General features: G+C 37.9%; 1 protein-coding gene across 1 annotated transcript; it reads left to right on the top strand.

The window, feature by feature from the left end:
- The first annotated feature begins 6,729 nt into the window (after nucleotides 1-6,729).
- Nucleotides 6,730-7,311, top strand: LOC102670124 (uncharacterized). The gene has a single exon (XM_006584153.1). It carries the CDS (start codon nucleotides 6,730-6,732, stop codon nucleotides 7,309-7,311), a length of 582 nt encoding a protein of 193 aa, XP_006584216.1.
- Nucleotides 7,312-11,542: the final 4,231 nt, after the last annotated feature.

Raw genomic sequence — 11,542 nt, 5'->3', positions numbered from 1 at the left:
ATTCTCCACAGAAAAAAAAAGAGAAACAGGGAGCAGCTGAGCAAATTAGAAAAGAGAAACAAGGGCCTACCTGTGTGGGGAAATGGAGGCGACGATGTGCAGCAAGGGAGGTGTTTGGTTCGCTTGCGGGAAACGACAAGGAGATGACGAAGAAGAAGGTGCATGAGAATGAGAACGGTTCGTATTTGGTAAGCATTTTTTTAATTTTTTAATAAATAATAAAAATAGTTGAGTTGTCTGCGCCCACTTGTTGGGTTGCGTCCAATCGCGCGTGCCCGACTGTCCAACCGTGTCCGGTGACGGCGGAAACACCCGACACCGTGTCACACCGGAGCCGGGTCCACATTCGTGTTCGGTGCAAGTCCGATGCGGGACACACCGCTGAAGTGCCGCGTCCATGCTTCTTAGGTCGCGACAGCATGACGATGAAGAAGCAGGACAAAAAAAATCGGAAAAGATAGGGACAAAACAGAAAAAGGAAACAATGTTGATCACTGATTTAAAAATTAATACATCTAAGGGTGTTAAATAATCTTTCCATGGTGGGAGACCTAATCTCCTCTCCCATCATAACCTACTGCTTGAATTTTTTTTTCATCTAAAAAAGAGATTTTAATTCATTTAGAATTCAACAATAAAATTTAAAAAAATATTATTTTTGTCAAAAATTGAACCTAAATAATATCTAAATAATTTAATTTTAACCTTAATATAATAATTATTTTTTCCAATCTCTTTAATTAACTTGTATCTTGAATTTAGGGAACATAACTTGATGACACAGTGAGTATGAGGGTATTGACCAAGTTTAAAAAGAGGTTGTCGTTTTTTTACTCTCCATAAACTAACTAACCCGTGGAATGGAGTAGTAACTCTGGTTAGGGGCGTGGACCAACGAGTGGTGTGAAAATATGGCGTGCTTGGTACTTTGGTGGGACGAGATATAGCTAACTAGACATGGTGTATTAATTGTACTAGTCAGACTCAATGTTACAGTCTGGTACTTGTGTCACTTGTTTTTAAACAACACTTGGAAATTGGAATTATCATCACTTGACAATAGGAAAGGTATGGTAAAATCAAGTTAAAATTTTCCTAATGTTTCAAAAAGCAAAATAAGCAAGTAACGAAATTAAGAATCATCTCAGGATGCCACATGTGTTTACTTTTTGTAACTGACATCAGATCAGTTTAACTAAAGAAAAATTTATTGTTGGATACCTAATTAAACATGCTATTATACACTTATTATTGAAAAAGAGATGAAAGAAAAAATATAAATATTATTAGTAATTATATGATATAATAGAAAAAGAAAAATAAAGAAAAGTGATAGATGTTATAAAAAGATAATATTCAAATATATTGTTCTTAACTAATTATAAGTGTGGTTTTTATGTTATGAACAAAAGGGTTATTAATAGATTAAAGTCTGATGAACACTCCTGACTGTCAGCGATACTTAGAAAGAGAAAAAAATATATAAGTATTATAGAATTTAAAATGTAATATATAAGAAGAAACATTAAAAAAATAAGAATATTTGATAAGGTGTTTAAGATAATAAGAGTATTTGTCTATCATTCAATGCACGTGGAATTAATTTATCATACAAAATACTATAATTTACTTAATTAAACAAAAATATGAATAAATTTTTCATTTTTTTGATTTGAAATAACACATGTAAGTGAGCCTTGGTTTGGTTATGGAAAAAGAATTATTATTTACAAGTGCGTTTTCAAAAAATAATGTGAGTCCCACACATTTTTTCTTTACTCTAATTTAAATATTTTTTAATTACTTTCTGTTCCACCAAATCAAACACACCATTAACGTTATGGATGGAGAAATTTAATAGGATAATTCAATTTTTTAAAGGATTTTAATTGTTTTTCAGTTAAATAAGGTGTTTGGATAAATAATTTGAAAAGAAATTGAAATTTCAGTATTTTGTTAAGGTATTTTAATTAACTTAAATATTAGGATTTCAAATTATTTCAAAAATTAAAGAATTTGAAATTCTTTTTGTGAACTCAAGACACAACGCACATGTTCCTCTCGCTTCTTCCTCTCTTGCAATAGTTCTCTCACTCCTCTCTCTCTCTCTCTCTTAACGGTGATATCTCACTCCTCATTTCACTCTTGAATCTCTCTCTATAATTCAGAGAGTGCTCTATCTCTCTCTTGAAGGACTCTGACATCTTCTGTGAAACATAGCTTGTCTGTTTCTCGGAGGTTAGTCTCTCTCATCTAAGTATTATAGGTTTTTTTCTTGTTCATCTTTGTTTCAATCCCGTTTTTACTATTTGGTTTCATTAATTTGTGTTCTGTGTCTATAATCTAGGGTTTGTAGGTTGCATTTCCACCAAACTATGTTGGATTTGGATTTGAGTTTGTTTGATTTCATTATTGATATGCAATTTATGTGTGTATATTGAGATTGGTCAAACTCAGAGCTAGTGTACATCAGGGTGTAAAAGAATAAGGATAATGCTCAAACAAATTGTATGACCTATAACACTTTTGCTTGAGTTTACACTTTTCAAAATGTTGAATAGGTTTTCTCTGCTCTGACGGACACTTTTTTGTTGGTATACTTTTTTTTTCTGGTTTGATTGTATTGATGTTCTATAACAGTGTTTCCTAGCTTGCTTACTTCTAGTTTGCTTCTCGTCGTGGAGTGTTTGATGATTTTAAAAAATGTTATGTTGAGTTGAGGTTCCCTTTTTCATAGTGGTTTTGTGTTTATAATTTTTTTTTATCACACATCATATAACAAGCTGTGATTTATTGTTAATTTTGGAATCAGGTCCTAGTTTAGTTGGGTTTGCACTTTTGTTGGCTTGATGAATAGTTAATTGTTACTGATAGATAGGTGAAAATGTTCCTTTCCCAGGGATTTCAAGTTAGTTTAGAACTCTATAAACGTTAGATCAAAATTTCTCCTTGCAAGAAACATTCCCAACTAAAAAGGATTTGCAGTGCATGAGTGAGTTAACCCTACATGCGAGGCATTTGATCATTTCTAAGTGACTCTAGCTGGTTTGTAATTCAAGTCAAGAAGAATCAATGCAATGTGTTGGAGAAGTACCTATTTTAGTCTGATGATGAATTTGAAGTCATCATTCATTATTAAACACTTAGTCCAAATACTTGTGAATCACATTTCCACAAAAGTATCCTATGCAACTATATAGATTTTTTTTATAGATCAAGGCAATAAGATAGATATTCATAGGACACTGAAAATGGATGCTCATACAAAATTACTTAACCATCAAATTATTTATTATTTTGGGAGTCCCATCAAGGAGTCTGTTAGTCATCTTATACGACTAACTTTTGTATAGAAAACTTTTACAAAATGTACATATTTTCCCACATTTATGGTTCTTTCTATAGGATTGTAAATAAATTTTGCTTTATTTTTATCTGTGCTCAGTAAAAGCCTTGTGTATGGAATTAATGTCAATTTCTCTTCCATTTCAGGCAAAAAGGAATTATTTTGAAGAAGTGCTAAGTTGATGTCTCGCTAAGCAAGCTCAATGCGCTTAGCGAGTGTCATCTGCTAAGCGAGGCATCAACACGCTTAACGGATAAGAGGAATCTGGAAGGGAATCTGTCACGCAGGCACGTGCTCAACGCGTCATCAGCTCGTTGATCGAGGCGTTTGTCACCTTCCAGGCTTAGCGCGAGTTTGGTGTTGAGCAAAAATTTACTTACTCACGCTAAGCTCGAGAATGGTGCTAAGCGCGGCGTCAAGGTTAGTGAGCCCTTTTTAAGCCTAAAATAGCATAAAAGAAAGAAGAGGGCTAAAAAAAAGAGCACTGAATAGCCGTAAGAGCTTGAAGAGTGAAATACACAGAGGCAAAGAACAGAGCAAAGAAGCCAAGTTTTGATCTTTTAGGAAGATTGGTGAGTTTTTGAGTGATAGTGAGATTCCTAGAGGTGGAGGAGACATCCCCACTCCTTTGTAAGCAAGCAATTTCTCTTAATTCCTCTTCTTCATTGTAAAAGGAGCTTTCATGCTATGGAAGGCTAAATCCTCGGTTGGGGATTCTTGCTGAGTAATTGATGTAAAATTCTTTCCCTATCCAATTAAGGTTGTTTTATGTGCTCGTTGTTTCTATCAGTACTTTATTATTGCATGCTTATGGCTTGATCACCCATATGTGTGTACAGTTAGGGGCTTTAGCATTGAAAGATGTATTGTCTCCTTAGAACTTGATAGAGTAGAATTAGGTTACCGTATGTCTGGACACGGAGTGCGGTAATTTAGTTTTTATTATGCTGTGATCATAATGCTGTTCAATTAAGCTAAGTTCAACAAGAGACATTTGCGAACGAATTTTAATTAGAATTAGGCTAAACTCATGAGACATCGATGTTTAGTACTTGAGCCTTCAGCATAGAACATAGAATCATCTTTAATTAGAGAAACATCCTCAATTGCATCAATCTACTTAGTAAGAGGACCCAACGCCTTTAGATATTTGTTTTCACACTTACTTGCTGATGTTTATTGCTTTGTAATTAGAATAAAGCATACTTTTACTTTCATTCACAATCATGATTACTGTTTGCAAATGCCTGCTTATTGAATAAACCTTTACCAAATGAACAAGTTTCCTGAGTTTGATACTCGGTTCACACCATTTTAATTATTTACTTGACGACCCAGTGCACTTGCCAGTAGATTTTGCATCCACACAAACAAGTAGTGTCCCGGAGAGCAAAACAAGTATTTTGGCGCTGTTGCCGAGGAACTTTTTCCATCTAGAAAGTTTAGTTCAGCTTGAAGGCATTAATTCATTATTCTTTGATTTATTAATTTTTGTTTTTGTTAGTAATTTTTTAGTTCAGAATTTATTTTCTTCTTGAATTGGTTAACTGTTGTTCCTGTTAGTGTTTGCATGTGTAGATCTTCTACAGGTGAATTGGTTCCATTGGATTTAGAAATTGAAGCAACCTTCAGAAGAAACAACACACAGAGAAAAAGAAAGCTTTTGCATGACAGAACAGTAGCATCAATCCTTGAAAAGGCTCACTTTTCTGAGTCATCATCTTCTAATTCACCTACATCCAGGGAATTTTAAACAGCTGAATTTGAAGCCAACGTCATGGCTGAAGAGCAACCTCGACGAGTGACCCTGGAAGATTACTCAAGTACATCTGTGTCGCAGTTCTTTACTAGCATTGCGCGGCCGGAGGTTCAAGCACAGAATATAACCTATCCACATTCATTAATTTAGTTTATTCAGAACAATTTGTTTCATGGTCTGCCCAATGAAGACCCGTATGCACATCTAGCCACTTATATTAAGATTTGCAACACTGTCAGACTAGCTGGCGTGCTTGAGGATGCTATTAGATTGAGCTTGTTTTCATTTTCTTTGTCTGGAGAGGCAAAAAGATGGCTCCATTCATTTAAAGGTAATAGTCTTAAGACTTGGGATGAAATGGTTGAAAAATTCTTGAAGAAATACTTCCCAAAGTCCAAGACTGCTGAAGGAAAAGCTGCCATCTCATCCTTTCATCAATTTCCAGACAAGTCCTTGAGTGAGGCTTTGGAAAGATTTCGTGGGTTACTCATGGATTTTCAGAACCAATCCAGCTTAATATTTTCATTGACGGGTTAAGGCCACAATCCAAGAAGCTTTTAGATGCTTCTGTAGGGGGAAAAATAAAATTGAAGACCCCTGAAGAAGCCATGGAATTGATTAAGAATATGGTTGTTGGTGACCATGCAATCTTGCGCTAGTGAGCACACATCCCAACCCGGTTGTAGGTTGTGTTATATGTGGTGGAGCACATGATTTTGGTTCCTGCATTCCCACAGAAGATACAACACATGAAGTGAACTACATGGGGAACCAACCAAGACCAAACTTCAATGCAGGTGGATATTATGGATTTCAACATGGCCAACAATATAATTAGCAATAGGGACAGTGGAGAACTTAGCCTGGTAATCAGTTCAATAAAGACTAGGGTGGGCCACCTAACAGGCCACAACAACAAGGGCCTAGTCTCTATGATAGAACGACGAAATTGGAAGAGACTCTTGCTCAGTTTATACAAGTATTCATGTCCAATCAAAAGAGCACAGAGTCAGCTATCAAGAATCTAGAAGTCCAGGTAGGACAATTGGCAAAACAACTGGCAGACCGACCGTCAAGCAACTTTGGAGCCAACACATAGAAGAATACAAAGGAGGAGTGCAAGGCTGTTATGACTAGAAGCAAAATGGTGAGCATGAATGAAGGTGAGAAGAGGATAGGTGAAGAAAAACAACAGCTGGTGACTGAACCAGAAATTGACCCAGTGATGGAACCTTTGAGTGAGACTGAGGAAGAAGTGGAAGCATAAGATGATCAGCAGAAGGAGATACCAATAATTGTGAGTGAAAAAGAAATAAGTGAGAAGGAAAAGAAAGAAAAAGAAAAAGAAAGAGAGAAAGAAAAAGAAAATGAAAAAAATGAAAAAGAAAAAGAGAATGAGAGAAAAGAAAAGAAGAAAAATACCAAGAGTGAGTTGGCTAGAGAAAAGAGAAAGGAGGCAAGTCCAAGAAAAAGGGAGGAGGTGCCATACCCATTGGTACCAACAAAGAAAGACAAGGAACGACATCTGGCTTGTTTCCTTGATATCTTCCAGAAATTGGAGATTACTATGCCCTTTGGAGAAGCTCTTCAACAAATGTCGTAGTACTCTAAGTTTTTAAAAGATATGCTCACATGGAAGAATAAGTACATTCACAGTGAAAACATCATTGTGGAAGGAAACTGCAGTGCTGTAATTCAGAGGATTCTTCCACCTAAGCACAAAGATCTTGAGAGTGTGACTATTCCGTGTTCAATTGGTGAAGTTTCTGTTGGCAAGGCTCTTATTGATTTGGGAGCCAATATTAATTTGATGTCGCTTTCCATATGTTGGAGGCTTGGAGAGTTGGAGATAATGCCGACTTGGATGACTTTACAGTTAGCAGATCGCTCCATCACCAAACCCTATGGAGTAATAGAGGATGTTTTGGTTCGGGTCAAACACCTTATCTTTCCTGCTGACTTTGTGGTAATGGACATAGAGGAAGATACATATGTTCCCTTAATTTTGGGGCGTCCATTTATGGCTACTGCAAGCTGTGTAGTAGACATGGAAAAGAAGAAGCTAGAAATGGGTATTGAAGACCAAAAGATTAGGTTTGAGCTATTTGATGAAGAAAAGACATTGTTGGACCAGAATGTTTGTCTAGAGGTGAAGGAGAGCGAAGAGAAGGTTCTGAAGGAGAGAACCAAGATTGATCCAGGCTGACAAAGACTTTTGCATTAAGCTAATGACGTTAAAAGAGCACTTACAGGGAGGCCACCCAACCCTATTTAATTATGTTTTTCTTGCATTTATTAAGTTTGATTGCTTGTGATTGTTTGAATTCGACATGTTTAGTATTGGAAAAGGGGTTAAAAAGATTTTGTGAAGTTGTGGACAGAAAAATAGCTTGAAATATTTTTTTATTGTCCACTCACTAAGCGCACTCCTCGTGCTAAGCGCCATCTTCCTCATGCGCTAAGCAAGTTGTTGTTCGCGCTAAGCGCATTGACCCCTGATCATTGGTTGCATGGTCCTGCTAGACACGTGACCTGTGCACTAAACCCAATAAAATCTCTATCCATTTAATTTTGGAATGGGGCTAAGCGAGTCATCTTGCTAAGTGCACAAGTCTGGTCTCGCTAAGCGCACAAGTGTGGTCTCGCTAAGTGCGCTAACGCGCTAAGTGCTATTCTTCTCTATCTGATTAATTTCAAGAATTGGGCTAAGCGAGTGCTCTCGCTAAGCCCAATTCCTTCTCTATTTGGAATAGTGCTAAGCGAGACAGACGTGCTAAGCACAGGTCACTACTACATTTAAGGAGCATTTTATTCGCTAAGAGTGGCCTTGGCCCGCTAAGCGAGAGTTACAAGACCAATCAGTGCTGCAGAACTCGCCCTGTGCGTACCTTCGCGCTAAGCCCAAAAACTTCTCTGGAATTTCATAATTTTGTATTGGGCTTAGCGAGCATACCCGCTAAGCGCATGAGCTTTAAAACTCAAATGTCAGGTTGACTCGCTTAGCGAGTCCATGCGCTAAGCGAGTCATTTGAAACTGCCAGCAAATAAGGCAACTGCCTTAGGCAATTGCCATTTTTCTTCCTCTGAGCATTTTCTCCCATTCATTGCATTCAACCTCTGAACAGTACTTCAATCTCCCTACATTGCCTGCATTTTTGCTCCTTCTTTGCACTCATTCAACAGCACAAGTAAGCTTCTTAACTTTGTTCCTTTTATTTCCAAATTTCAAACTTTAGGCTAGTTAACTTAGTAGTGTTAGGTTGAATTTCTGTTAATATTTAGTTATGTTAGGTTAGTTGTTCATTATACTAGAATTAGGGTTTTATTATGGATACAATGCGGTTGTTTTGATTAGGGTTAGATGCCTAATAGGGGCCTAAGTGGAGGGGTGAGAAGCCCTTGCTTTTTCTGGAAATCGCGATGAGCACGCTAAGCGAGTTCATCATTTTTGTTGAACATCTGGATTTTCATATGAACTCGCTAAGTGCGGCCCTGTCCCGCTAAGCGTGTTCATCTTCTTTGATTGAAAGTTCAATTGCTTATGAACTTGCTAAGCGCAGTTGTGCGCTAAGTGAGTAATGTGTTCTCAGACACTGAGAAATTTTTGTGTTTTGTTGAGCACTAAGCATGCCCTGTCATGCTAAGCGCAATTATCTCTCTATTTTTCTATTTGTTGGAATTAGGCTTAGCGAGCCTGCTCGCTAAGCCAGTGCTGTTCAGTAGAGTAGTCGCGCTAAGCATGCCTTGCCTCGCTAAGCGTAAATCCTTATCTGTTTTGAAAATTTGTGTTAGTGAGCCTGCTCGCTAAGCCAATTCTGCAGAAAAAATTGGATCTGTTTTCACTCGCTAAGCGCGTGGCTATCATGCTTAGCGCATGACTAGTTTTTCCTAAGGCGCACTAAGCGCCTAGTCTGATTTTTAGTTTTATTTTCTGCTTTTTAATTTTAATAAATTCCTGTCTAATCTTGTGTTTTGATTCTTTTGTATTGCAGATGGCTTCCCATAAGAGAAAAGCCACAACTTTAGTGTCTCAGGACGATTATGATAGATCAAGATTTATATCACAGGAGGCCTGGGACCGTTACTCAGATAATGTGCTTGCCAAGAACATTATGCCAGAAAGAAATGTCAAGCTATATCAATGAGTTTGATGATTTCAGAAGAAAATTGATTAGAAGAAATTGGCATAAACAACTGACCAACTTGATTGAGGGAAGCATTGATGTGGCAATTGTGAAGGAATTCTATACAAATCTATATGTCCTTGAGGACAAGTCTCCCAAGCAAGTTAGAGTTCAAGGGCACCTGATAAAATTTGATGCTAATTCCCTCAACACCTTTTTGGAGACTCCAATGGTCGTGGAGAAAGGGGAGAGCTTGCCCTCTTACTCCAGGTTTGCTAGACTGAGGCCTGATCCTCAGGAGCTTGCAACCCAGCTGTGTATCCCTCGTAGGGGATTTGTTCTTGATGCCGAGGTTCTGCTGTGGAAGCTCTTGAGGAAAGATCTTACCACCCTGGCCCAAACCTGGAGTGTTCTATCTTATTCTAACTTGGCCCCGACATCCCATACTTCTTATCTTAATCTGGATAGGGCCAAGTTAGTCTACGGGCTTGTAATGAAGATGAACATGAACTTAGGATCACTTATTTCTAGTCAGATTTCATTCATTGCTCAGTCCAACTCCTCGCGGCTTAGATTTCCAGCCCTGATTACTGCCTTGTGCAAGGCCCGAGGAGTCACCTCAGATTCTCTTACCTTCGAGACACTGAGCCCATCCATTAATTTGGCTTATATTAAGAAGAATTGCTGGAACCTGGATGAACCTTCGGTCACTTTTCCAGGGACCCAAAAATCCAGGACTAGAAGATTTGAGGCCCCATCTTTGTCAGCTGCCTCTGTTCCCCCTACCCCTGCTCCCTTTACTTTTGCTCTCCCTTCAACACCAGCAGCTCCAGTTCTTCCAGGTCCTTCCACTCAAAGCTCAGAGCTTTTCATGTCTATGTTGTAGAGCCTACATCAGAGCTAGCTCCTGATCATGCAGAGTTTGCAGAATGTGGTCTAGTAGCGGCAAGTTATAAGCGTGGAGGAGTTTGTTCAGAAGGTGGCCTAGCAGGAGTCCAACCTTCTCCTTTGGGAGGGGGTGAGGCCTCTACAGCCCAAGAGCCTCATCCGAACTAGGAGGATGATATTCTAGAGGCCTCAGATCTAAATCATGCAGGTTTTGATGATGTCAAAAAGAATTTGCTTGATAATGAGTGTCATGATAAAAAAGGGGGAGAATATGAATGTATGTATACATGATTTTGATGATGTCAAAGAAGAATCAAACAAGGTTGCTTCAAAGGATAAGCAATGCTTTAAGATTAATACAAGATTTCTTCAACAAACAAAGCCTTGTTTCAAGATTCACTAAAGATCAAGCCTTGCCTCAAAACAAAGTGTTTCCAAGACATACAAGGCTCTAGGTAATGTTAAAAAGGGTTTTGAATTTGAATTTTGAACTTGTAATCGATTACTAGATATTTGTAATCGATTACCAGCAATGAAACTCTTGAAATTCAAATTCAAAAGTTATGACCCTTCAAAATATAACTGTGTAATTGATTACCAGAAATCTGTAATCGATTACTAGTGAAAAATTTCAGAAAAAGCTTTTTGAAAAGACACATCTCTTCTCACCATTTTGAAAAGGCACGAAGGGCCTATATATATGTGTGTCTGATTTCAAAAAGCAAGAGAGAGAGATTCCAAGAGAACTTCATTGTCAAATGCTCTCTCAACAACTCTTGGGCAAACACTTGCAAATCTATTAAGAGTTCATCCATGAACTTCAATTGTAATATTCTTCTCTTAAATAGAGAATTCTTCTTCTTCTTCTTCTTAATCAAAGAGACTGATTAAGGGACCAAGGGTCTCTTAAGTTGTAAGGATTCCTGACACAATGGATGGGTTGTCCCTGTGTGGTTCAGACTTTGTAAAAGGATTTTACAAAGAGAATGGAAAATCTCAAGTGGGTTGCTTGAGGACTAGATTTAGGCACGGGGAGTGGCTAAACCAGTATACATCGAGTTTGCATTTCTCTATTCCATTATCTCATTTATATTATTGCAATCAATTTTGTCTTGCATGTTTAAAGAACATTATTAAATTGATTGCTGCTTCTACTTCTGCATTCTGAGCCTATCATTTAGAAGGGGGTTAAAAGTTTGTTAGTGGGAAATTAATTCACCCCTTCTTAAGATAACTGAGGCCATTTGTCTAACATCAGAGCCTATTCCACCTGAGCCTTTCATCTTTGAGGATCTGGTCATTGCACAGGAGGATGTTGCAGCAGCTACCCCACAGGTGACTCCACAGCCTCTACCAGAGCCTTCCATTTCAGTGTTGGACATGTCTTTCGCTCAGACTGAGCCATCTGCACCAGTGTTAGACCTG

Source organism: Glycine max, chromosome 7 (assembly GCF_000004515.6).
Source record: "Glycine max cultivar Williams 82 chromosome 7, Glycine_max_v4.0, whole genome shotgun sequence".
NCBI lineage: Eukaryota > Viridiplantae > Streptophyta > Magnoliopsida > Fabales > Fabaceae > Glycine > Glycine max.
The sequence above is the reverse complement of the archived record's forward strand: the minus strand, read 5'-3'. Positions and strand labels throughout refer to the sequence as shown.